We start from the raw sequence: 27,923 nt of genomic DNA, 5'->3' as shown, positions 1-27,923 counted from the left end.
CACACACACACACACACACACAAACGAACACGACCCCACCACAAAGATGCTCTCGACATAACTACTCCTGTCTTTTATGTATAGTCTACTACCGTATCACTGACAAGGGTGCTGCATTTCACGAAAACTGGGCACTGTTGGATTGCATAATATTCTACATTTAAGTGTAAACAACAACAAAAGAAAACAAAAATGACATCACCCCCCCCCCCCCCCCCCCCCCAAAAAAAAGACTGGCACTTTTCTTCACATGTAATATTACACAATATATGGTGCACACCTGCATGAATAGAAACGAGTTAGCCTCCTTTAACACACACACACACACACACACACACACACACACACACTAGTGTGTTCAATAGCCTAAAATATGTATAATTGCACAATTCACTACGATCCATGGAGACAACGTTAAAACAACCCAAAAGTGTGTTTGCTTGGCTTTCTGTAACCCCTTTTAATGTCTCCGGATGTGTGGACCACAATATAAACTTAGTAAAGTGGGAAAGAAAAAAACAATTGCATAGTGTCCCTGTGCAGGTTTGTCTAATCTTCACCTTTAAATCCCACATGAGTTCAGCCCTTAAACAGATCTGGAGCACGTCGGCCGATCCAACGCATTTTAACATCGTGGTCCAGGCTCCCATTCAGTGTGCACGTCATCTCCGCTCCACAAAGTATGAAGGGAGGATGGCACTGGAGGAATGAGTGATTAATGCCAGCTCGCACCAGAAAAACTGCTCCTTCACACAGTTAACAGTCGGCCTGCTGAAGAGTTGTTCACAGTGTTTCACCACCTTGAGGATCGGCTTTATATTTTTTTTCATCTCCCTTTTAAATATGCTTTTCATTCTTCGATGTACAGTGTCGGACATGCATTAAGACACAAGCCCCTCCAAACCCTTATATACATAACATTGAACATACAGTACACACACAGGCCTACTTTACGATACCACGTGGGCACATGTTCTGCCCGACATCTTTGTCCTCCCGCAGCGACGTTCTACATGCCGCGTGTCATTTATTTGGTCTCATTTCTTCACTTTGGGTTACGTCAGTGTGACGCTACAGCAAACAAAAAAGTAAATAAAGACGACAAAAAAAGGGCTGTGCACGGAAAAAAAAACCCCACCCTTTCTCTGAAGCTCCCACATCACGGGTGGTGCTTGGAGCCGCGGCTGTTTCCTCTGTCGGACTGGAGCGCGCCCGCCTGAGCGCCGCGGCGCCCGCCCGCCGCCGCCGAGCCGTCCGCTTTCCCCGCCGCGCTTGCCCGCTTCTCGTCGCTCGACCTGGAGCCGTCCTTTAGCTTGGACCCCTCCTGCGACCCCCCCTTGATGGGCGCGAGCACCGTCTTGGCCGCGCTCGTCAGCTGGGTGACGAAGCTGGCCCGGTCCCCCGGCGGCACGGGGCGACACTTGCTGGAGCACGGCGACGCCGGGTTCTCCTCCACGACCTCCAGCGGCGCCCGCTCCTCCTTGGCCCCGCGGCCGCCGGTGGACGAGCGCTCCGGGTCGGGTCGGGCGGGGGCCGCGGCGCGGGGTTGAACCTGGCTGGGGATCGGCGGCGCGGGTCCTTTGACCTTGGTCGTCTCCGCCTTAGCGCCGCCTCCCTTCTCCCCCGTCTCTGCGGACTTGCGAGGCTTGGGCTGCTCGGCGGAGGACGCCCTCGCCACGTGTCCCTTGTCAGCGCCGGCGGGGCCCTTCGCTCTCTCCTCGCTCTTCTCCTGAGCTTTGACCGTGGGTGCGACGCCCGTGTGAACACTCGGCTGCTTGCTGTCCTGCGCTTGAAGGCCCTTCGATGTGCCGGGAGCGGCGGCCTTCTCCCCGAGTTTACTCTTGGAGGCGGCGGCCTCACAGCTGGAAGTACCTGCCTTTGGAGGTTTGTCCCCTGGGCTCGGCTTGGGCTCCACAGCGGGTGGAACCGGCGCCGGACTTGGCTTCGTTGCAGCTGCGCGGCTCTTCGGATCCTCGGCTGTGGCTTCACTCAAATGAACTCCAGCGGCCTTGGACTCCGCTCCGGTGGCCACGCCCTCGGCCGGCGACCCCCTCGGCGCCGAGGCCGTGGCCTGCGGGTCTTTCTCTCTCGGCGGGAGCAGGGTGTCGCGGCTGAGCGGCGACTCCTGCCTTCCCAGCCTCCGGGAGGGCTTCAGGCCCCCAAACTCCCCTCCCATGGGAGGGGAGGGGGAGGAGGAGGACGAAGGGGACGGCGGAGCGGGTCCATTCTCTCCCTCCATCTCCAGCAGGCTTTGCAGACTGTGCTCGCAGTGGAAGGACTCTCTCCTGTAGTCCCCGTGGGCCACCTCCAGGCTGTGCTTGCGCAGCGACGCGCCGGTGAGCGGCGACGGCGAGGACGAGGGCGGCATGAGCGGGGCGCCCAGCTTTTCCGCCGACTGCACCCGCTGCAGCAGGGGGGATCTGGGCGGCTCCGCGCCTTTGGGCCGGGGCCGCGAGACGGGCGGCGAGGAGTGCAGCTTGGCGGGGAAGGTCTGCGTGGTGTTGGAGCTCCCCACCGTGTGGCCGGAGAGAGGAGGAGGCGAGGAGGTGGTCGGGGAGGGGGTGTGCGCCAGGGGGGACAGAGGGATGTTGCCGGCGGACTTGCAGCGCGCGGAGCGGTACTGGCGGTGCAGCTTGGGGGACAGGCCGTGCAGGGAGCTGGGCCTCATGTGGTGGGAGGCTGCGGGCGAGTTGGGGGTACTGGAAGCTGGGGAGCTGCTCTGGGAGGAGGTGCCTGAGGAAAGTTAAAGATGAAAATTAAATGATGGTTTTCAACTTTGCATACGTTTTCGGTCAAGAATAAAAGAGTAAAATGTGAATACGGAGTTGAATTCTCCAGAGTTTCTTTTAAACTATATAACAGATCAGGAGAGAAACAAACGACATGAGCGGGATTAAATAGTAACGAAAGCTCCCTTGAAGTTCTTGTTTTTGCTGACTTCTACTGGATTCAACCTTTCAAATAGACGACGTCACGGTGGTGTTTTAGTACACTGTGACATCACTGTGCTGTGGGGTCAGAGCCCACCTGGTGGTGCTGTACTTTAACCCCCACGCTTACTCGACAGCCAACAATACGGGGGCCATCTTCCGTACTAACCCATGAGAGGGGATTCAGTGAGAGCGGAGCGGTAACTCTGAGTGGGCGAGCGGGCGGAGAGGCCGTGGGTGGGGGAGCCCGGCAGACTGTCCCCGGATGAAAGAGAGCGATTCAAGGAGGAGAGGCTCCGGCTGGTGTGCAGCAGGTTGGACTGCTTGGTGATTTTCCTGAAGAGGGAGCTTCTCTTCTTTCTGAAAGGAAAAGCACACGGTGAGGAGAATAAAGGCAGGTCACGCCCAAAAGACGATGTATGTGTGACGCAGTAACGCACTCTGGTCCCTCCTTGGCTCCTATCCTCTTGCTGCGCCGTGCCATCTTGGATTTATAGCTGGACCTCCGGGCGGGGCCCACTTTTATAGAGGTGTTCTCAAATGGAGTGGTTGTAACCGTCACCTTATTTCCACTCTGTAGATTAATATATATAAAATATATATTATTTTAAAAGCACGTTTAATAAGAGCCATCCCATAAAAACCTTGCAATGGATATATGTTAGTTAAGAGAGTAGTCCTGACCTTCAGGATGAGCTCCACCACCTCTGTATGGACCAGACCGTGGACAGACTCGCCGTTTACATGAGTGATGAGGTCACCAGCGCTAAGACCAGCTTCCTGGGCGGGACCCCCATCCTCCACATGCTGTGGTCACAACAAAAAAAGGCATTTACACAGGAACGCTCAATGCTAAAGCTCTAACGCGGGCTGGTAGCTGGTCAGATTTGAGGATATTGGGATATGAAATATGGTGTTCCACACGGTTCTTTACTTGGTGTGCTATATTTTTCATTCTACAAGATAGTTTCCACTCAGATGCATCATCTAAAAGTTTATAATCATGCAGTCGACGCACAACACTGTCGTACTGGTGGTGCCCAAACCAAATCGCTCATAATTAGAAAAGGCTGCTTTAAAAGTAAGACCTAAATCCCTCAGAGGCCAAAGTCTGAGGGATCATCTAAATCAAACTTTCAGTTGTCATGAGGCCAACGTGAATGTATACATACTTTGTCTCTCCTATTGCAATGCTCTTAAATCCATCAATGGTTTAGCATTCATTCCTCTATAATCTTAATGTAATGGCGGTTTACACAAAAAGGTATGGGGGGCAGTTTTTTGTTATTATGTACCAAAACTATAGAACAGCCTGCTGTAACTATACAAAAACTCCTTAGAAAACATAATTGTTGGATTTAGTCTTTCTCTTTGGCGCCCTTCAGTTTGTTGAACACATTTTGAGCTGGATGGTATGTATGAAATATGCTTTAAAAATAAAGCTCCCTCACCCAGACCATGTGATGCAGGCTGTAAACATCGCTGTCCCCCATGTAGACTCTGATGGCTCGCAGAGTGAAGCCGTACTTCTTCCCCGAGCGGTGGATGGTGATGGGAGAATGCAGGACGTTGACCATCGGAGAGTAGTCCCTGCTGGGAGACGAGTCCCGGGAGGACGGGTTGGACGAGAGGGAGTGGGGCGACATCGGGCTCGCCAGCGGGGAGGCGACGTGTTGCTCCACTGAGGAGAGAGCGGTGGGAGTTCAGCTTGAAACGCATCGGCTTCAGGTTCACTTGCTCGTGTCTCAGGAGCCGTATTTACCCGCAGGAATGATGACGGACAAGGCCGTCGCGGAGGCCGATTTGATCACTTTGGTCCCCGGGCGCGGGTTGCGCTTCTCCCCCTCAGCCGACAGCTGCTGGTGGCGGACCCTCCGCAGCACCAGGTCGGTGGCGGCCCCGCGGGGCCCTGGAGCGTCTGGGAGCCCCAGAACGGCGGCGTTCCCCGGCAGAAGCAGCGGCGCTTCGGCCGCCCTCGAACCCTTCTCTGCGTCACGGAGGTGACATGAAGCGCTGGTTTACGACTTGTGATCACGCGCAGAATACGAGTCACACAGTAACGTTACTCACCTTCGGCCGCGAGCCCGCCGCCATCTTTGACGAGTGATCTCGGATCGCTTTGAGGGGTGGTGGCGCCCGCGGCTCCTTCCAGGGAAGTGCCCCTGGTCGTCACCGGAGGCTGCCTGACGGGGACGGGCAGCTCGGAGTCGACCTCCAGAGGGGAGGCCAGGCGGTGCGTGTCCATGAGGGCGGAGAAGCGCCTCCGGGCCCCGGACGGCGGGCTGTAGTCGCTCTCGGTGAAGGACGACTCGGAGCAGGATAAGCGCTTCCTGAGAAAAGCCAAGCACTCAAAGTGTTATTCTCAAGTAAGATTATAAGTGCTGTCAAACGACTAAAATATTTAATCACGATTACTAAACAAACTTTTATCTGTTCTAAATGTCCCATCCTTATTTTTTTCATTTTAATGCTCTTATCAACATGGAAAATGTTTTGCTTGCTTTATGCAAATGTTTTGACTGAAAAACAACATTGCCAAACGGGGCGGTACAACATAAAACGATAAAGTGCACATTGCAGGTAAACAAGGACTCATAGTGCAGTTAAACCATGGCTTAATATTGTTGTTTTTTAAAGTTTGATTGTGAACAAAGCAGTCAGGCCGAAGCAATGAACCGTAACAGGTTATCAATAAAAAGTAAGCCTACTACTTCTTTGCTTTCAGCAGCTACTCAAAGAAAACGTTAATCTCGTGCTAAAAAAATTGGCGTTGTTAAAATGGGTTTGCATGAACGTCGTTAATAACGTGTTTGACTGACAGCACTAAATATGATGTATTTTTCTTTCATATTGTAGGGTCTCTATTTCAAGTGGAAATAGGTCCGGTTCACCAAACAGCAGACACGTGACCCGTTACTCTTCCTCACATCTCAGGCGATCCGGTCCTCCAGCTCTTGTCCCTTAAGGTGAGGCTGCCCAGGCTTTCTCTCTTGGCCACTCGATCCTCCCGGGGCACCTTGTGCTCCCGCAGGGTCACGCCGGGGGGCTTATGCTCCAGCTGGGACAGATGCTCCATGCTGCTGTACACCTGCGGGCCAGCACAGAACAAAAAGCCCGGTCGGCATTGGTTTGTTCTGCACAACGGATCGTTTCGATGCGAACGCCGGCTCCGACCTTGCTGAAGCGAGGGGAGCAGGATGAGAAGCGGTGGATCTCCACGGGCTCGTCGTCGTTGGTGTCGTCCTCGTCGTAGGACTGCACGTGATGGTAGCGCTCGGACCGGGCTGAAGGCAAAAGGCACAGATCGACTCAATGTACTGTAGTAACCGTGGCAACAAGGGGACGCGCGGGTCCGTGCCCCGAATCCCCCGCTGGAGACTTACTGTCAAAATAGCTGGTGTCTTCCTCAGACTCGAGGTGAGGAATGAACTCGGCCTTCTGTCTCAGGAGGCTGTTCCAGTTCACCTCCGTGAAGAACGAGTGCTGCCTCACCTCGAAAGCACCGCCTGCGGGCCGGAGGTTTGGGAGGGAGGGGCGGCACAAAGAGCGGCAGGTAAGAGCGGCGGCCCGAAGCGGGCAGAGGCATTCTAACCCAGACGGTAGTGTTCAACGTGAGTGACTCTCAACAACAACCCAACACCCAACAAGCAACATCACCCCAGAGACCATTGGAAATGATTTCATAAAAAGAAAACAAAGCACTTATTGAGCTGTGACACCACAGCAGCACTGTTGAGATTGAGAGATAAAGCGTAACTGGTTAAAATAGTTGGCTAATAATAATAATAATTAATAAATGGTTGAAATAGTAAGATAATAGTAATGCTTTAAATTGTTGGCTGATGATGGCGAATAAAGTTTTGATTGCAAAAAAATTGCTAAACCAGCAAACTTACCTCAAGAAAAATGTAAAAAAGGCCGATGGTTTTGGCCCAAATAGATCCTACAGTAATGAGCGGGTGACTGACCTGTGCCAAGCCGAACCAGGGGATTGGTCTGCAGAAGGGAGGAGATGAGGTGCTGGGCGTCGACAGGCAGAGCCTCGTCCCCGTCTGGCCACACTATGTCGTCTACAGTGGAGGGGGGGGGGGGGGGGGGGGGGGGGGGAGAGAGAGAGAGGACGTGAGGAAAAGTGTGTCGAATGGAAGCATCATTTAACTGTGGACCTTTGATCCCTCACCTGTAATGACCTGTCCGAACAGCTCCTCCGGGGTGTCTCCAAAGAAAGGGACACATCCCAGCAGGAACTCGTACAGGATGATGCCCATCGCCCACCAGTCCACCGGCTTCCCGTAGCCTTGGCGGAGAATAACCTCCGGGGCGATGTACTCGGGGGTTCCACACACCTGAAGGAAAAATGGATTTTTCAAACCCCAAATGACATGTAAACGTGCCGCGAATACACATTTTGCAATTTTTGTGACTATTTACCCCCCACATTCACGGATTAGAACTTAAACTGCCTGCACGTGTCTGTGGATGACGCAGAGTTGCACCTGGCTAACGAGACCACCTTAGAGGGGCCAAGACCACCTGAAAGCCCCACTGAGGGTTCTCTGCCGCCGCGATGCACACACGGCGAGCCTTGGTTTCTGAGCGTGAGCGCGGGAGGAAATAAACCTCACCTGAAAAAGGAGGATTTGATTAAACCTGGGCCTATTGCTCTGCCGGCTGTGTTCTCCTCGCTTCAGATACGCCTGCCACACAATGACGGGGGGGGGGGGGGGGTGTCTTTGCATAGAGATGAAGGCATCGGAGGCCGTTTCATGCTGAAACGTCACCTGGGAGACGCATCACACGGCGCACATCGGGGATCACTTCAAAGGAGAATCAAAGAGGCCCATTTGAGTCTTACCTGTTTATCCAAGAACTCACGCGTGTCCTTCTCTATGTGGCCCTCGTACAAGTTGGTGGTCAGACTCATGAGGCCCATCTTAGAGAGGCCAAAGTCGGTGAGCTTGATGTGGCCCATCGCGGTGATCAGGAGGCTGAGGAGATCACACAGTGAATACAAGCGTCAGCAACAGCAAGCGCCGCCATTTCTCTCATCGCCCTCCTGGCGGCGCGGCGGCCCCGTCTTACTTGTCGGGCTTGAGGTCGCGGTGCACGATGCCGTAGTTGTGCAAGTACTCCAGCGCCAGCACGGTCTCTGCGAAGTACATGCGTGCCATCTCCACAGGAAGGGCCCCGATGTTCTTCAGCAGAGTGGCACAGTCTCCACCTGCCGGCGCAAGTCAACATTCGATCAGTCTCGCTGCCGGACCTCGCCGCTCATCGCCAACGACCCCCCCCCGGGCCGAGGCCGTTTCAGACGGCCGCACAACGCACAACGCACTCCTCCAGAGGTGGATGCTGACATGACACGCTGTCCATACTACTTGCTTATTCTAAACGCAAACTATTTTTTATGCTTAAACTGTATTAGTCTGACAACAAATGGACAGTCTTCCTCTGTGAGGTATCAACGAAAAAACGATGCAATACGTGCGAAGATGAGAATCAGGATGGGCTTCGGAACGCAACGCTGTTTCATCTCCACAAACCAGATGTGCCTCCCTTTACTTTCCCTGTTGCATTATGGGAGAATAGCGTCCGTTGACAACACAAATATATATATTTAGCCTCCAGATTGCCTAGTTTGAGCAATGTCAATTTTACTTTTATTCAAAATACAGATGCTTAGAATGGAAGGAACATAACTTGACATGAAATAATTGAAAAGGTGGACAGAACCAAAACATTTTGAGTCACACACACACACACACACACACACACTCTTACCCTCTACGTACTCCATGACCATGCACAGGTGGCGGCGGGTCTCGAAGGAACAGAACATGGAGACGACAAAGGGATTCTCTGCGAAGGTGAGGATGTCTCTCTCCACGAAGGCCTGCTGGATTTGGTTCCTCAGGATCAGGTTCTGCTTGTTGATCTTCTTCATGGCAAACCGCTGGCGGGTCTCCAGGTGACGCACCAGGTACACGGCGCTAGTACACACACACACACACACACACACACACACACACACAGAGGTGAAATGAAGTCAATTCAATATATAAATATAGGGGTAGTGTCCCTGACTTGTAAGTGCGGCCTCAGGCTCTACTCACCCGTAGGCTCCGTTACTGATCAGCTTGATGCTCTGGAAGTCAGCTTCTTCTGGTGGTTTCATCGCTCTCATCTTGCCCTGTGGATCCGAGATCGCAATGTTCATGTTAAAGATGATCCAACATGACGGAAATCCTTTAGAAAAATTGCATTTTCGTCTGGAACTTCAGCGATGCCCATTTAAATAATAACTCCAATCCATTTGGAAGTGCCGAGTACCCCCCCTGCCTCCCACTCTCATCTTATTTTTTGGCCTACTTCATTCTGGCAGTTGGGGCGATGCCTAATGCTACAGGGTTGGCTCACAGATTCAAAGAGGGGGTGGCATCTTGTTTTTAATGCCTTAGCATATATTAACTGAACAGATGTGTGTGTGTGTGTGTATGCCATCATCATTAGTCATTAGTAAATGAAGCAGACCTTCTCTGTGAAAAGCCACAGTCAGCAGAAATGAATTAGGATTTGCAGCGTTTGCCTCCATCAAGTAGTAGAGTCACAGTTTACTGTCCAAAATGTCACGACTGCGTATTCATCATAATGTTGAACATTTGTGTGAAATTGTCAGAATTAGCATTTGAGTTTTGTTTTGAGTTTTGTGTGGTTACATCTATCCTGTGGGGGGGGGGGGGGGGGATCTCACCTCCGTCGAGTCATCGGTCTCAGGCGTTAGCGGCCCCTCGCTGTCGTACCTATCGAGGTTTACCATATCTGATGAGAAACAGTTGAAGTTAAGTCGGGTGATGAGTCTTCTGATGAGTTACATCTGAGCCTTTCTGTCTCACCTTCAATGAGGTCTCTGGTCAGTCCCAGCTGGCTGATGATGTAACGGGGAATGTCCGTCTTCATCAGGTGACCCTCCTTGGCGTGGTCCTCTGCTGCCTCCAGCAGATGGTAGAACTCCTCGGGATTAAACTCCTGGAAAGACGTGAACGGCGTGTCATCAGGGGAACGGGTTTTTTTTTGTCTTGCCGGTCCATTAAATTGCTTTTGGGATCCGAGTCAAGCCGCCGCTTTGAGCAGTTATTGACGATTCGCTGCCATCAGTCGTTTGAAGCATTTTGAACGGTGGCATGACTCATCGAGGGGCGAGGCGGTTACAAAACCAGAGAGCACGTTTACAAACACACACAGGGGGCTGCGAGGCAAATTCTAATCTAAATGTAAATCCAGACGTCCTGCGCCGTCTCTTTCAGTTGGATATTCTGCCCCCTGCTGTGTGCTTAAATGCCTTTAATGGGCGAGCAAAACAAGTGTCCGCGCCGATGTTTCACTGAGCAAAACCATCGCTGTGTCTCGAGTCACAAGCGGGACGTGCCCCCGTGGAGAGGTGCTGCGATGGAGGAGGACGGTCTTACCAGACACTCCAGAAGCCTCGCCGGTCGGGAGATGACGATGAGGAGCTTCTTCGCCAACTCTGTGACGAATGCTACTTCGGTGCTCTCTGAACGCTCGAAGGCCTGACACACACACACACACACACACAGAGAGAGGGAGAGAGGAGATTTGGGCCCGAGAAGACAGACGTGGTGAGAAAAGCTTGACATGATAATTATCTGACTGTGAAAAGAAGCAGCTGATGCTATGGAACCAAAAGCAGACGCCCCAGAGGAATCACCGCCATCTAATCAAGCCGCCAACATCAGATTGGTGATGAAACTGCCTGATACCCGTCATGGTCTCCGAGCTCAATTACCGCAGCAATTTCAATCTCGTCTCGTCTCAAATCACAGATTAAAATGAAATTAGGAGACTTGAGCTGACTCTACCCAATAACCAGTAAGCTCCCACAGCATCACAACGCATCGTATTATTTTCATGGTCCCTTTCAATTTACTCAGTCTTCAATGCAAAGAAAATATAATACTGTTCATGTTTTTGTCCCAATATTAAAATCGGTTGTTATTGTTTTGTAAAAATGTAAATTAAAAGCAAAATTACAAATGTTGTTGCTTCTCAGGCTGGAACCCTACAGCACTGAATCTTCTCCATAACTCACATCCTGAAGGAGCTTCTCCAGGTTCTCCTGCAGCTCAAAGAAGTAGACGGAGGTGATGAGGCCCTCGCGGGACTTGGCCAGGCAGTCTCTGGACAGCTCGGCTATCTGGTGGTGAATGAAGCTCAGGACTCCATCGGCCAGCGGGAGGACGTTCTCCGGAGAGAAGGCCTGGATGAAGTCGGCCAGCCTCCCCTCCATCTGCGCTGTGGCCTGGTGGATCACGAGAGGTGGGGGGGGGGGAGGAGGAAGAGGAGGAGAACGACGAGCGTCAGGAATTACGTCTGGAAAAGTATTTCTTTAGAAGACCCAGAGCTGTGTGACACAAGGCTCTGCACCAGACTTTTGTCCTATTTGAGCGACAAAGAGCTTTTACCTCGAATGAACTCATTTCTGCCCAATTTCCTGGGGCTGGATTTTTATCTCTGGGGAGGCTGTCGGCGCGTTTCCTTTGATACAAACCACAGCCGGCCAAGAAAGTAAAAGGGAAGAAACACGAGGCAAAGGGGAAAGTCTCTTTGTTGAGCTGTTCATTTCTGAGTGCAGTGACTAGACTTAATATCCTCTCTTGGCAGCGCCATATAATCCTGTTTGCTGTGGTTCAGCAGACACGGCTCCTTTTTTGATATTATTTTCATTTAACTCGAATTGTGTTTACTGTGTATTTATTATGCACAAATATCGGAACATGCTCAATTGTATATTAAATCCCCTTTTTATTTCTCTAAAATATGAGCTCTGATTAAATAGGATTAGAAGGTTATTGTGGCTTATGGATTTGTCTACTGCTTTGTAGATGTTTTAATGGAATATAATGTTTATTGTTTGTGTGTGTGTGTGTGTGTGTGTGTGTGTGTGTAGGTCTCACCTTTGGAAAGCGGTCCTTGTACACATGGTTCATCATGACTATCTCATTATCGTAGCAGGAGGAGGAGCGCCCTGGGCTGGGAGGGGAGGGGGGGGGGGGTATAGTTAACATTTAAAACATTTGGCTTCTCACAAAGAAATCTGCTATAATGCGCTCTGACAACCAACGCCTCTGAGCCGGGTTTAAGATTTGATTAACACTCCCAGTAAAAGTAGTTTTTGTATAAGTAGTTCAAGAGACTTTAAGTGAAAATGACACCAAAGACAAAGGAAACAAATCACTCACACATCTTATTTTAGCTAATGTTGGCTCATTTCAAACAGTACAAGGTTATTATGGTGAATCTTCTCCCTCTGCAGTACTGTAACTTGCTCTAAGTGAGGTAAATTAACGGTTTATATATTATTTGAAGTCACTACTCGCTGCAACAGATGTCCGTTATAGTGCAACATCTGTAACAGCCTCCGGTTTAATTCGGCTAAAAACGGAAACCATAAATTACTGGTCTTACTCAAAAAAAAAAAGAAGATTAGTGATGACCTTGCCCGAATATACACGCAGTAACCTCCCCTGTTAATACGTTAATTTCACATGCTGATCAAATCCGGCGTGTAATCTTTAAACCAGGAACATTCAGGAGGTTATGTAACAGCCATAATGAGATCGAGTCGGGGCAGCCCCTGTCAACCTGCTTTTAGAGTCCTTTCATTAAAAGAGGATAGTGCTTTTGGCCAGATCGGCCCGCTGTTTTAATCTGGTCGGTGCTGGTGGTGCTGGTGGTGCTGACCTGAGACTGCGGGAGCGCGGGCGCATGTGCGGAGAGCAGTGGCCCCCGTCGTCGTCCGTGATGCTCTCGGTGCTGCCAAAGTGCTTGGATAAGAAGTGGAGCTCGTCCATGGTGGGCTGGAAGGGCAGCTGGTGCAACCGCTCCTGAGAGGAGCTGGAGGACTGGAGCGAGGGCGGTGCAAAAAAAGGGTGGAGGAGGAAGAGGAAACGGACGGGGGGGGGGGGGGGGAATAGAGGGGGAGGATGGTAGATGAGGAATATCAGAGTGGGTGGAGATGGACCAACAGCCTCATTATAAATACATTATTACGACGTTTTGCGGACCGTAGGACTCAATGACAAACTGAGATTTTAAATATGGATGAAGGTGTTCAATGCGCCTTTGGTTCAGAGCCATCACTCGGTCTCACAGACAGACCTGAAGCTTCTCCACTTACTTTGTTACCGAGGGGACACACTTGAGAGGGAGGAATGAACCAAAGTGCAAGCGTGTCCTACTGATTGCGTCGAGGTTTCTCTCAACTCAGCCTTGGTAAGAGGAGACTTTACGCCCCGTTTCTGGTCTCTGTGCTAAGCTAACAGGTGGCTAGCAGTAGATTCACATCTACGGTACAAACGTGACAGTGGTTCATCTCCCCAAAGTCTTGGGATGGTGAGATTCTGACAAAGAATGCAAAATTAGAGATGTGGTAGGATAATTATAGTCCTGTGGTTCCCAACCTGGTCTGAGGTAAAGCTAACCCATTCTGAACCAAAGGTGCTTTGAGAATGATATAAAAGTGGATATTGATAAAACTAATTATTTAGGTTTAATATCAAAGTGTGTATTCATACTTAATAAAATCTAGTGAGAAGACGAGTCATTTCTCATAGACCTCTATATAACTTGTGTAGATGTTGGGAATCCCCTTTCCATGCCAGGGGGGGGGGGTGTTATTTACCGTTGAGCTGGGAGTGTTGGTGCCATATCCAGAAGAAGGCAAAGACGCTAAAGACCACCGGCGTCCGTCTCTGCAGAGAACGCAAACGTGGCATCAGTCAGAAGCCTGACACATTCCAGCTTGGCTTTTAACGCTCTAAAAGTATTATTGTTGGTACCAGGGAACTAACAACCCTGACCACTCTTTGCCCCCCATATAATGTGAAGTCATCTCAATGTCAGCAGCAGTGGAGAAATAGAATTCATTACAGCGGTGACTTCTAGGCCATGCAGTTTGTCCCGGGGGGGGCCGGGGGCATCGTTTTGTTAAAACTGTTGCCACAAAGCTGGAGGACCAGTGGTGTTTAAATGTAATGCTGCGATGCTTCCACTGTAAACTCAATCCGGACCGATGCCACAAACACACACGCGCCACCAGAGCAACGCCCCGGCCGAAACAACTCGACGTGTGCACCGACCTTCTGGAGGAGGCGAAGGAGAAGTGCGCCGGGTTGCCGGGAGAGAAGTTGCGGGGGCTGTCCAGGGGGCTGCTTCCTGTTGGGAGGACGCGAAACACAGGATGAGACGCAGGTGTGGAAAGAGGTTCCAATGAGAAGGTTGCTTCCGCGATGCAATGAGCCCACCAGAGCAAAGCATCTCAAAGTCTAAAAAGGGGTGGAGTTGATAATCACAAAGCCCTATCATTGACTTTTGGCCGGACTAATACTTTGTAGCTTTTAATCCCTTCTGCTTTGTTCTGTTGGCGCTTTGAAAACTGGACGGGAAAGATGTGATTGGGGGCTTTTTCAAAAGAAGATAAAACATTAGTAAGCCTTGGGCGGATTTTTCCGTTTGTATCAACTGTATCAAGGCAGAACCGGGCTAGAAGTCCAAGTCACTGCGCCTTCCTCCACGTACCGAGGTGCCCGGGGAGGGGGAGAGGCGAGTGTGGCCGAGGCAGCGTGGGAGACGTGGTGCTCAGGATCAGGCTTTTCCTGTTGCTTGTTCGGCAACTGTGGAGGAAAGAAAACACAGAGAGACGCAGGTAAACACGGGGGTACGGGTAGGGGGGGGGGGGGGGGGGGGGGGGGGGACAGGGGCACGCAGCGATGAGGAGGATTCAATTTCCTCCGTCATCCATCCCTGGCTGCCCCCGCTCGGCCCCGATAAGGGGCGACAGGGCGGGGGCAGGATGTGGATGACAACGGTCCGAAAAAGAGAATTCCATGTTCCTCAATTGATTCATGTTTTGGGTGCAGTCACTGCAACACTGAGCCACCTCTGTATCCACACACACACACACACACACACACACACACACACACACACACACACCGGACACGCCATGAGTGTGTCCAACTCAAACACCATCAGGACGAAGCTTTTTCCTAAACCCTCACAATTTATGCATATGCATTTGTTTCCAAAATACTGTGTGTGTGTGTGTGTGTGTGTGTGTGTTGTATCATAACATCGAGCACCACCCTCTCTCACGGTCACATGGGCTTTACGTGTGAGCAGGACACAATCGCCGCTCTACACGCACGCACAAACGCACACCGACATCGACACTTGCAGGGAGGCACAAGAGGTGACAGAGCTGGCAGCACTGTTTTCAACCCCCCCCATCCCCTCACATTACAGTGGTTTTGCTGACAGAAGCCTGAAAAGCCGTGTGCCTTTAACGCGGCCTCCCACTCGGCCCCCGTCGGATTGCCAAAGTGATTTTTGCACGAGTGTAACACACGGCGAGCTTCATCCGGTACGGAGCAAAGAAATATGGTGAAAAAAAGATGGCTTTCGACAGCTTACACCTCGGCCCGGGAACGCATCACAACACTTGTCAACTGTCATTATTCACACCGCACGCAGGACGCCCCGATCGATCCGATCTTTAACTGGCCCTATTGATATTGATCGCGCATGCCAATAGGTTGGATTCAGCGGGCCGCTCCGATAAACTCCGGTTGTGCCATTTCACACTTTCCAAATTGGATCAATCAAATCCCGACATTGTTCTTTAACCTTAAACCGCTCGCGGTGGCACAGTCGATGCGCCGGTTCAACGCCGCTGGCTTCCGTGACATCAGTAAGACGGAGGGGGAGGAGCTCGGGCCTATTCTTGGTTCATGGATTCTCAGCGCTGCAGGAAATCAATGGGGGCCGGCTGTAAGCACAGAAACTCACTCACACACACACTCACACACATCGGTACACCTGGTGCTATGTGTATGAACATGTCGGCGCTAAACTGATGCGCAGAGTCCACATTTCAGAGAGGCGCCCTGGAGGGGAGCGGTGGGGGGGGGGGTGAAGAGGGCCGGAGTGATGGATGGAGGTGTGGAGGAGGGGCAGGTAGGGGCGGCAGCTAGTGCGATTGTGGCATGAAAGCAAGATGTCCATTCTTTAAGGGGGGGGGGGGGGGGGGCACGACGGCTCAAGGTAAACATGACCCAGTTTCTCGGCACCATTACACACACACACACACACACACACACACACACACACACACACACACACTATGTGTAGTCGCACTGCACAAACGAGGGCGTAAACAGAGCCGAGCTGCCCATAAAACGCACAGACAAGAGCGCTACAGAGAGAAGAAAGGGAGAGCGGGGGAGGGGGGGGGCACGGAGGGAGGAAAGGACTGGGGAGGACGGTGTCTTTACCTCCGCAGCGCGAGAGAGGGAATGAAGAACGGGTGGGTAGAAAAAATGGAGAGCATAAATCACGGATATGCTGGCGGACGAGATGAAAGGGATACTTGGTTTGGGGGGGGCAGGGGGGGGGCATAAAGCTTCTATCCTTCCTTTCATTGCGCCAAAGTTCCATAAGAGAACGAGAGGGAGCGCTTCATTCCGCGGGAACAAGAAACCCGAGGACATCCTTGGTGGCGTCTACGACCCCGGAGGAGACGGGGGAGACAGGGAGGCGCGGTCACGTGACGGCTTGTTGCTATGCAGCGGGCGGCGGGGGGAGGCCTTTCGACAACGCCTGTGTCCTCGGAAGTGTTTTCCTGTAAGAGAGAGCCAGCGGAGGAGGAGGAGGATCAAATAGAACAAGAGACTCACCTCTCTAAGAGGGGAGGGAGGCGCAGCACATATTCTACCATGGGCTATTTAACACAGGGCTCCTCCGGGGTGGGGGGGGGGGGGGGGATTAGGCTGCAGCACTACAGGGAGAGACTCTACATGTCGGACTCAGGTGACCGGCCTCCCGCTGACCTCCTTTGGTTTTTGCACATAATTGGTTCAAGTGAAGAGTAATGGCTCATTTGGTTACAGAGCGTGTGTGTGTGTGTGTGTGTGTGTGTGTGTGTGTGTGTGTGACTTTCTCACAGTGCACCTGAGCCGAAGCACCCGAGGGAAACACACACAAACTTGATGGTTGCATAGAGCTTGTAAGGAGAAAAAAAGAAGGGAGGAAGATAAATTGCTGCTTCAGAACGGTTCTGAGGATGCATTTACAGCCATGTGCGGGGGTTGCTGTAAAGTAAATGAAACACTTTCTTCCAATCCCACTGACGTAGTTATTGGTGTGCCTCATCTACTGGGAAGTAAGAGGGGCTCCCGGTGAGCTGGTGAGCTTCTGCAGCGTAGAGCAGACAAACATTTATTTCTTGTGTTCCTGGCTCTGGGAATGTGAAAATAAAGTAGTGAATATCCCTCTCACTGTATGCATGCAACGCACGTACACAGCGGCTTCAGGTCATGCAGAAATGCAACAGCTCGACAGACCTGCACGGCGTGGTTAATGTTGCAAAAATACAGAGAGAAAGCTGGTGTGCATGGTTCCTAATGGAAGAGCAGACACAGATATCCCCCCAGGGCCCAGCGCTTTATCTCAGCCTCTCCTTCTCCTCCCGCGCCCCCCCCCGTCACTTTCATTATCTTAATCATCTTCTTTCTTCTCTCTTTTTTTTCCCCGCAGCGACTTTCCGCCAACTTTGCGAATCACGCAGCAGTCACTTAAGGCATTTTAGAGAGTTCCTTCCCCCGAAAAGAGACTCCCTCCCGGGTCGTTAGGGTCGTTAGGGCCCCGCTGTAGGAGTGTGACGGGAATCAAACAGGGTGAGGCCTCCCGGCGTTTTTTCCACCTCTCTGCCTGTGTCTCGGGGGCCTCAGGTGTGTCGTAGCAGTAATGGAAGCCCGTCCCTGATCCGCGTGGGGGGGAGAATAAAGTGTCTCTGAGGGACTCAGCACGACGCCCATTATCCCTCCAAACACCCTCTGCTCTTCAACGTCAGCGCCAGGCTCACGCGGTTGGTTGACATCGGCGTGATTAAGAAGATCCATTAAAATCACGGAGGTAAAACAGCGCTTCAATAATATGTCCAGGAAGTGCGATGACGTGGTAACAACAGCTTGCAGAGATCTGAGGTCTCGCAAACGCTAAAAGGTAAAAACTACCAACAACAACATCTCTGACAGCACAGTAAAACCTGTCTGACTCATACCATGATCATCCCTTCCTCAATAACGTGACGTCCCATCAGGGTCGACAAAATCTTAATAAGGACCAAATGCGCAGTGGCGAACAAATGTCAGCCTCGGGTTGACTGACTAAGCAACATTCGGTTTTTTTTATTTTAAATTGGACACATTTACAGATTTACAGATCATTTGGGTGTTAAAATGGAATCCATTAAAAGTAGTTTGTGTGAAATCAACTGGATCAAATACCAAAGTCCCAAATGATATATCAAGAGTCTATGATCATGTGTCGGTATTTCAGTTTGGACCCAAGGACATTATTAATGTCTATAAAGTCACTGCATTAACTTATTTTACGCCCAATCGGCTCGGATTTCATGCATTAACGTTGAATTGATTTTGATTGACGATCTGCAGTGGATTGAAGCCTCCTATAAGAGTGCTACATTGACAGAGAGCTCGCCGTGCCGGCAGTGCCTACGTGTACCAGGGTGCATTGTGGCAAGCTGCTGTTCCCCTGCTGACCATCTCCTCCTGCCTTTAGAGCCGTATTGTCTGGCTCCAATGAGAGACACATCCTAAACACTGCAGAGTCCATTTCATGGAGCGATTACAGGGAGATTGGATTATTTGGATTTATTGATTCAAAACAATTATGGTTAATCCACATTCAATATGGCAAATAGAATATTGTGATTGCTCATTCCATTCTTTGCCTGAAAATGCTCACTGTTACAGTATTTTGTGTTACACACAAAAATCACCAAGACTCTCAACAAGCAGATTCAGCAGAACAGAGCAGACATCTAATACCAACAGTGACCTCAGTAGTCACAGTGTGAACACAAGCCGCTTTGTGAAGTACACTGCAGTGACACTGCAGTGACACTGTAGACACAAAGAGGGAGAGAGAGAGAGAGAGAGAGAGGACTGAGTGAACAGGAAGCCAGCGCTCTGACACCTTAGAGGAGCCCAATCGTCACTTTACTCCGGCCGTACCTTTTACTGCGGCGGAACACGCTGCTCGTTGGGAGAAGGAAGGGGGTAGAGTGGCTCTGTCACTTAGAGAGGGACAACAAAAGGCCGGCGTTTGGGAACACGGTGTCACTTTGAGACTTTTGCCCCGTGGTTTTCTGTGGCCTCGATGGCGGCGCACTTAAAGAACCTTAAAAGCTCTTTGACCGCTGGAGAGCCAGTGAATGCAGCAGGAGGTAAAGATGACATGGTTTAGGGGCAAGGTCGTGTGGACTGTTGCATCACTGCAAAACAGATGGAGAATGGAGTCAAACATTGACCTATGCCACACACACACACACACACACACTCTCTCTGTTTGTGCAGATTGAATGTGAGGCCAGCTGCACTGGGCCCATCTATGACGGATGGTGGGCTCACAGCCCCCAAACGGAGGATGACTCAAGAGGGAGAGAGAGGGGGAGAGAGGGGGAGAGAGGGAGAGAGAGGGGCATGATGGCATGAATGGAACGTGGTGTTGGAGAGGGAAAGATGGCGGCAGAGGAGATGGATGGGGCCGGGACATGGGAAGGGAGACACTAACAAACACACACACACAATAGAAGCATTAACATGCTATTGGTCTTCTTAATAGACTCTTTCTAATAATCTATATGCCACAAGGTCATACAACACATGGGTTTGATACCGCTCTCCGGACTGTGTCCTCTGTGGGTTGATTACTACGCACAAGCTTTTTCACATGGTCATATCGTTAAGGGTAACATTTTGGTCAAAGAAGCTTTTAGCAAAAGTACCAGTATCAACAGCACAGAGTATCAACAGATAATTGTACTTGAATTATCCAAAGTAGTCATTGTGCAGCACAGTAGCCCCAGTGTAACATTACCATACACAGGATTATCAGATTGTTATCACTGGTGGATCATTTTGTCATTAGCATTTGAAGTAGTGGATGAAGGTGAAGCTACTCTATACTATATTGTTCTTAATCTATAAAGAAGGACCAACTACAAACTACTGCCGTCATAACTGTATCTACCTCTGAAATGTCTGTCTGTATCAAGGAAAAGTTCTTCCAAAGCCTTTTGAATTTCTTTGCTCTTGGGAGTTTTAACTGTACTGAATAACTGTCTAAATGCTTTTTTCAGCAATGTATCTTGTTTTCCGGATTCTTTTTTATACAAAATTGTCCCTGTGGGTTGGCTAAAGCTGATGGCCAATATGCTGATAAACTAACAACACACACACACACATGTAAGAGGGAGATAGAGAAGGGATTTAGAAAAAAGGGTTAGGTCGAGCAGAGCCAAATGGCGGAGGGGTAAGAATGCGAGGGGAATAGAAACAGATTAATAACCAAGCATGAGAAGAGGCCGATAGAGACAGATAACGGAGTCTTTCAGCACCGTGGACAGTGCCCAGGGCCCCCGGCTGGCTTTAATCAGACTCCGTCAGACCCCCTTCTCATCCACACAAGGACTAGATGCTCCACAGTGTGTAGCCCCCTCGGAGCAGTCAACCCACAACAAGTAAATCAGGCTCGGCAGCTTCCCCCCCCCCCCAGAGAGCGTGGGAGGTGAGGGTGGGTGAAGGGTGAAGGAGGATAACACTCACCTGCTGTTCTTGCGAGGCAGGGGCAAATCCTTCTGGAAGAAAGTCCAAAAAGAGACAAAATAGATCAGGTACAATACTAATATCCCATAAACACTTTGAGCAATAAAGTGTTTTGCACGACGTGTATACAGGCTGTTAAGTACAATGTTATGTTCCCTTTCGAGTTAACATTGAATGGATGTTGGTATTTGAAACAGGATGTTGGGATTTTAGAAAATTTAAGAAGTTATGGATTCCTTGTCAAATAGAGAGAAAAGTGCCATCCTTTTTATTTTTTTAAAGATACCAAAAATTGGTCCAACCAAAAGCTTCACAGCCATAGCAACAGGATGCTATCAGTGAAGCAATAAGGTACCAGAGGCCGCATCGTCCAATAAGGTAACAGTTTGAAGGTGAGGACAAGCAACCCTCGAACTGTCACCTTATTGAAGATAAAGCCTCAAGTACCTTCTTGCTTTTATAACACGGTTAACACCGAAATTATAAATGGTAAGTAAATAGCTGCCTTTCAGCACAAAATAGTTGTAGCTACCGTAGCTAACGTTTTGTATCACATTTCATCAGGAGGAAAAATAGTCCCCGTACGTGCATGTAAACAGCATCGGGTCCCGCAGCGTCTCATTCATTCACATCGCTCATGACGTCCACCTTTATTCTCCGGTTGTGAAAGCTCACATTGCCTCAAAATGATCATTGGTGGGATTTCTAACTTTGAGTGAGCAACTGTACATTATCGCTGAATAATGCCCCCCCCCCCCCCGGCTCTCGACCAATCAGTATGCTGAAAAACCGAGATACCTTTTTTAAACCACTTCAGCAACATGCGGATTGGGATGAGAAGGTCCTGCCCCTCGAACGCAAATTGGCCAATTACATCGAGGTATTGGCCAAAAAGACCTACCTAGCAAAACAGGACAGTTCCTTTATTTTATTGTCTTTTCCACAGTTGATGTGGCGCTTCCCTTTCAGACTGGGATCCTTTTAGCCTTTTTCTTGGTGGTGATTTAATTTGACATTCTGGAGGACCACACTGTCTGCCTCCCTGAAATCACCTTCAGATAGATAATATCCATGAAGGGAGTGCAGTTAGTACAATGTGGGCTTATAGCCTTGAAACGCCTGACCCAGTAGCGGCTGTGGGCGGGGCTTAGTGGAGGGTCACAAGCTTTGACTTTTGGAGGCCTCGGGTTCAGATGATGACCAACAGGTAATAGATGAGGAAATAAATGAGGCTAGAACGTGCGGTAAAAATGCAACTATATTTATATGACGTATTTAAATATATGTTTTCTACCATCTGAGGCCTCGCTCTTCGATCCTCTCATCTCCTGAGACCAGATGGACAGAGCACATTACGCAGCACAGCCGACACTCGCTGCACCAAAATGAAAACTGTTTTTGAGCAGAGCCCGATCTCATGCCAGCACAGCCCGGCTCTTTACTAAACGCCACACGCTGAGATGGAGCGATGTGGAGGGAGGGGGCAGAAGGTGTAAACATGGGTGGAGTAGAGAGACAGAATGAGAGATGAATCATGCCCACAGCCTTCTTGCCAACAGCTCCTTGAGTGTGTATATGTGTGTGTGTGTGTGTGTGTCGTAGAAACACTAAAGGCGGCTCTGAGTGTCTCAGATGGGAGCCATCGCACATTATACAGCAGCAGATGCAATTAATGCATTAGCCGCCTCACACCTTCTCCTGTCACACGCAGGGTGATGCTGATACGGTGCCGTTAGCATCGCATCGACCACCTTCTAACCACAGTCAATGCAATTAGAATGTTAACCTTCGGATAAAGTGTGTGTGCATTAGTTTGTGTGTGTGTGTGTGTGTTCCTGCTGCCGCTGATCTCAACTGAAGCACAACATTTGATTAACGTGTGGCTGCCTGAAAGCTGTGTGTTACAAGGACGGTGTGAGTGACCATCCATAAGGTTACCTGCCGAGGAGAAAGCAGAGTATTAAGGCTCCTCACACCACCAAACTCAGTAGAACCCTCGATAAGAAGAATACAAAAAACAAACAATAACCTTCGTAAGCTGGTTAGGCGATTCCCCCGCTTGTCTCCACGGTTTCAGTTGTCAACAGAGAAAAATCCCTCCTTACCATACTTGACAACCTTGAGACCTCAGAATTAGGGAAATATTCAAAAGGACCGTGGGGACGGGGGGGGGGGGTGCTAGCGGTTTTCTTAGCAGCGCCAGGCTCATCTTTGCCGCGCTTGACTTCAAGGTGTCACCTTTATTATTGTTCGGGCTGAAACGGCGCGCCCAGTGACGGGTGGTGCAGCAGTATTGTTGTCCGGGTGGAAATCGGGAGAAATTAGGAAGAAAGGTCGGTCCGGGAGATTTTCGGGAGGGGCTTTGAAATCCGGGAGTCTCCCGGAAAAATCGGGAGGGTTGACATGTCTGAGCCTCTTTACAAGGACATCTGAACATTCTACCCATTGATCCCTCCCTCACTTTGTCCTTGATCGATCAGGCTCATTGACCCCGAGCCGTCAGAGCCGAGGGTCAGGTGACTTCCAAGAGAGGAAGGAGCCAGGCATTCCAGAGCAGCGGCAAACCACGTCATGTGACACGCCATGAATGAATTTTAAGTTCCACACTGCAAGTGAAACATGAATATATTGAATCTAAACGTGTTGGGAATCCAACAATTGCTTCGATTGGAAATATTTTTCCGTCACAGATGGACACGTCTCAACAACTGTTGGAATGATTACTGTGGCGCTAGAAGCGTTTTAGTGGTCAACAGCATAATGATAACCAGACGCCACTATGAGGTGATGGGTTTGAGTCATAAGTCTCTACAGCGATCACATTTAGTACAAACAGTCATGTTCCACTCCGGGTGACTTGTTTAATGCGCTAAAATTCACAAAATTTACAGAAAAATACCAAGCTCCCTGAGTGGAATCCACATGTACAAAGTGTTATGGGAAGAATCTTGTTTGTCTTCAGGAAGTCGACTCGTGAGCTGTGGAGGTCCTACCAAATAGTTGGATTATAGTGACATTTTAAATGCATAGCGATATACAAAGCAAGTCATTTTATATTTAAAGATTCTTAAAGATTCCAATGAAAAAACAATGTAAAATTACAATATAAAGTCAAGAAGTGGACCTCAGGTCCCAAAAGGTAAAGATCCCCTGCCTTAAACTCCCACAGAGCCCACTGCTATACCTCCAATATCGGAATCCAGACCCGTGAACATTACTGTCCGTCAAATGTCCCTCTGAGGGCATATTTAATGTCCACTGTAGAAGAGCCAGTTGACACAGTGCAGCCGTCCACTGGTGCCTGAACTACAATGAAGATGATGCTCCCTTTCACCCCAAAGGACTCCTGGCCTGCAGCACGTAGCTCAATCAGTCAGCCCTCACGTGACGTGGCCTTAATTAACACTGCAGAAATCCCATTAAAGTGGTCCACTGTCACCCTCACTTCATTATAACTCTCAGTAATCAGTGTCACATACTCGCTATCTCCCAGGTGGTACCCACATAACCCCCAACTCCATTTTACATTTGGAAAACGATGAAAGAGAGACAAAGAGACAAAGAGAGAGAGAGAGAGAGAGAGATTTTCCAGTTCCGACCCAGACGTGGTCAGCGGGCGCCGTGGAGTGCGCTACCCGACGTGCGTCAGTGACTCTTTCCGTTTTTTTTACCCCCGGAAAGCAACGACTAAGCAGACGATACATCATCAAGGACGTATTGTTCTCTGCTCACAATCAGCTCCTGAAGCCCCAATGATCCGTGGGCTCAATTCCCCCGTGGCGTAATTAGTGTGTCAGATTTCTGCGCTGGTTGCTCGGCCGCGTTGCACACGTCACGCCGGCGTCTGAGGCTGACGCGTGGTCGGGGGTTTGCAGCTCTCCTCGGGTCCCGTTGAGGAAGTCTGGCGGTTGGTGGAGGGTGAGCAACAAACAGATGGGAGGCCCCGTCACAAACATGACGTGGCCAGCAATCACAGATTATAAAGCCACACAGCTCGGCTGTACGTGTGCTCTGCTCCCTGACAGGAAGCGCGAGTTTCCCCCTCCCTCTTCCTCTTCCTCTTCCTGAGGCTTGAGCATTCCGCCATGAGGTTACCCCAGGTCTGCAGAAACATGTTGGGCTTTTTAGTAACAGACCTGCAGAAGGCAATATTCTCTTTGACCACGAATAACCCTGGTAATGGTTCGACTGCAGCACTACGGTCTGTGTGTGTCTGTGTCTGTGTGTGTGTGTGTCTGTGTGTGTGTGTGTTTATGGTGGCCTCATGTTGAGTCACTCAGGATGAAGCATTTAGTAAAACACTTAACCGTGGGACAAAATATTCAGAAATGAGAAGGATACTGAAATGTGTCTTTATCATGAATCCTAACTGCATTTTTCAGTGGTTTTACTTGACCAGCAGACGGTAACTTGTTAATTAAACCATTCAAATGTAATACAATTGATCTGGGATGCTATTTCTTCAACCATTGTGAAGTCAACCAGTAACCAAGGATTTCTGAAGGCCGTCTCCTGCCTTATGTTTTCCAGCACAAAACCTCAATAAAAGGTTCTGTTGCTGTTGTGTCCTTCAAGTCCTCTTTCCTGCACTAAAGGAACAAAAGAAAAGGCGTTAGCTCAGCTGCGTTCCTGCAAAAGCAAACTGCAGCTCTGTCAGGACGGGTCGCCAGGTCCAATCATTTTGTGGACACACCGTGCAGAAGAAAAACGGTGGGACGTTGGTGCCCGGAGACGGACAATGAGCATCAATCAGGGACTGTCCTGCTGCCAAAACACTGTGACAGGACCGGTCACCATCTACAGCATCTGACAGCGTCTGACTAACTGACTTGGGTTTGACAGACGGAAAAGGGGGAGGAGGCTAATGAGTGTCATGTGTGCGTGGACGATCTGGTCTGGCGCTCGTATCTGTGCCGCCATTTGTCTTGCTTATATTTAATTACAGGAACGTCATGCCTGTGACGACAAGGACTGATGAGGAATTACATTACATCAACTTAAAAATCTAAATTTCTTCATTGCTTTCACTGGTCTAAAAATATGATCCAAACGTATATTTACTTAGTTACTGCGAGGTTTGATTCCATGGATTCCCTGTTGAACTTTGTTAACAGTTCTTAGCTAACCTGGTGCTGTTAAAGAGGTCACTTGTGTCAATAGCCTGAAGCTTACATAAACGGATTCCATAAATATGTCCAAAAAAAAAATCCATTTCTCTTAATAATAACAATGACTCATCATGATTGTAGTAGCCTTATTGTTTTCATACAAACGACAGGGAATCTATAGACATTATTCTCTAAATGAATATTTTCATTTCACGTTGTGCAAGCAACGCATCACCCGTGTGACCTCTGACCCCAACTGCTAGGGAGCAGGGGGATGTAAAAGAATGATTGTGTGTTGGTGTGTATCAGATGAAGAGAGGGGGGAGTAAAGGTTGGTATGATGAGACCCGGGGGAGAGACAACAAGGCCTTTGAGCAGGACATGTACAGCCAATCACACGTCAACACGCAGATAGTACACACACACACACACACACACACACACACACACACACACACACACACACACACACACACACACACACACACACACACACACACACACACACACACACACACACACACACACACACACACACACACACACACACACACACACACACAACAAATTATTCAGCTCTGCCTGCCCATATCTATAAAATAGCAGGGACATAGCGAGTCTGACTCTACGATGATTCATTTCTTTGCCTCTCCTGTCGTTCATCACGGTGGGAGAGCAGTGAGTGGCACTCCTCCCTCCTCCATTGATTCCTTTACACACACCGAGCAGCTCCGAGCTGCGACTGAGAGAGCCCTCTCCAGACAAGCCTCCCTTCTTTTCAGCAACATAACCACCATGTTCCAGAAAATGAAGGCACCACACACTCGCGTGTCGGCTGCTCTCCGCCCCGGCCTGCAGGCTGATCCTCCCCGCTCAGTTCAGCCGACCGAATCACACAAAGATGTGAGGGGGGGGGGATATGACCCGTGGACAAGCAGCCTGCTTCATAATGGATGAGCGCGGAGGTTTGCACGCGTCATATCTGCATGAGTGACGACTCATTAGCAGCATTGGGCGAGGGAGCCGGCTTGTGCTCGAAACTAATAGAAATGATCCTAGTGAGCTGTGTGGTGGTGTCAGGAGAACATTTAGGGGATGTCCTGTATTTCTAAACAAACAAACAAAAAGTGTGACCTCATCGGGGGAGACAGGGCAAGAACGACATCCGGTAGTGATGAGACTGCAGATTAATGTATTCACCGGCAACTGAACTGAAAATTGAAAAAAGGCAACCATTCACATTATCACAAATGCATTATTCATCATTCCCCAGTCGAGACTTATAACAAAGTATGTAAAAAGCTTTGACATACCCTTGAATTTCCACCATTTCCTAAAAACTGAAGGAAATCATGAATTGATCATAAATAATAACTACAATGTACGGCTTGGAAATACTGTCATGATATGTACTGAGGCCGATTGGTTAACTTGGATTTCTGTAGTCTTTTGAACAGAAATCACAGTAACTTGTCAAATGAAATGCATAAAGGACTAATGGGTCAAAGGATGACGATGTCCAATCTGCCGTGCGGCCGAACCAGCTCACCTGCAGCCTCCGGCGCCGGATTATCCCAGAGTCATCCATGACGCGATGAGCAGCGGCGGCGCTCCGGGGGAGGGGGGGGGGGGGAATAGGCTTTTCCCCCTCACTGGAGCAATCTCTTGAACCCACCCTCACTAGCAGTTGTTTGAACCCGGATGGCTGCGGGATCCACCGGTTCACACCCGAACCTGCACCGCAGCAGCAGCAGCGTCCTGGCGCTTCCGGAGGCGCGCGCTCGGTGTCGGGTCGAAGAAGCGAAAACGCACCAATGTCAAGCAGTCCCGTTGCGCTCGGGGTCCAAAACAAGCCGCGTGTCTCAGCCTCACTTGTGTCCCGTGTCCCCCGGTGCTGCCAGCAGTGCTGCCGTCTCCGCGGTACGCGCTCCCTCTTGGAGCATCCTTGACGTTTTGCCCCGAGCCCTTCCCCGTTGGTTGCTGATGTTCGCCTCGGCGACCGGAGGCCCGAGCGGATCGCTGCGAAACACAACGTGTAAGTGAAGCTGCACGTAGCACGAGCGGGATCCAAGTTGTTCTTCGGTGGCCCCGCAACAATCTCCCAACGGAAAGGCGAGCCTATTCCCGCTTTGCCCCACAAAGGACGGCGTGTGCAACAAAAAGAAGAAGCTAAAATAGAA

The 27,923-nt window shown here is 50.0% G+C and overlaps 1 protein-coding gene across 2 annotated transcripts; it reads right to left on the bottom strand.

Moving 5' to 3' along the window:
• Positions 1–212: 212 nt before the first annotated feature.
• Positions 213–27,510, bottom strand: LOC119219917 (microtubule-associated serine/threonine-protein kinase 1-like). Of its 2 annotated transcripts, none has more exons than XM_037475425.2 (27): positions 27,293–27,510; positions 20,636–20,667; positions 14,526–14,620; positions 14,087–14,162; positions 13,630–13,699; positions 12,690–12,850; positions 11,903–11,978; positions 11,038–11,247; positions 10,397–10,498; positions 9,824–9,956; positions 9,682–9,749; positions 9,044–9,120; positions 8,712–8,920; positions 8,013–8,151; positions 7,786–7,918; positions 7,111–7,276; positions 6,899–7,000; positions 6,314–6,436; positions 6,105–6,214; positions 5,858–6,018; positions 5,001–5,260; positions 4,693–4,917; positions 4,382–4,611; positions 3,615–3,737; positions 3,371–3,504; positions 3,100–3,290; positions 213–2,733 (listed from the first exon to the last, which is right to left on the bottom strand). In XM_037475425.2, the coding sequence occupies exons 1-27, from the start codon at positions 27,329–27,331 to the stop codon at positions 1,160–1,162; spliced, it is 5,019 nt and encodes a 1,672-aa protein (XP_037331322.2). In that variant the 5' UTR covers positions 27,332–27,510; the 3' UTR covers positions 213–1,159. The 2 variants fall into 2 exon arrangements, with proteins under 2 accessions (XP_037331322.2, XP_037331323.2); XM_037475426.2 differs by having other exon boundaries at positions 20,636–20,664.
• Between the last annotated feature and the right edge of the window lie 413 nt (positions 27,511–27,923).

The sequence above is a fragment of the Pungitius pungitius genome, chromosome 12 (genome assembly GCF_949316345.1).
Source record: "Pungitius pungitius chromosome 12, fPunPun2.1, whole genome shotgun sequence".
Lineage (NCBI taxonomy): Eukaryota > Metazoa > Chordata > Actinopteri > Perciformes > Gasterosteidae > Pungitius > Pungitius pungitius.
This window is presented reverse-complemented; position numbering and strand designations above follow the sequence as displayed.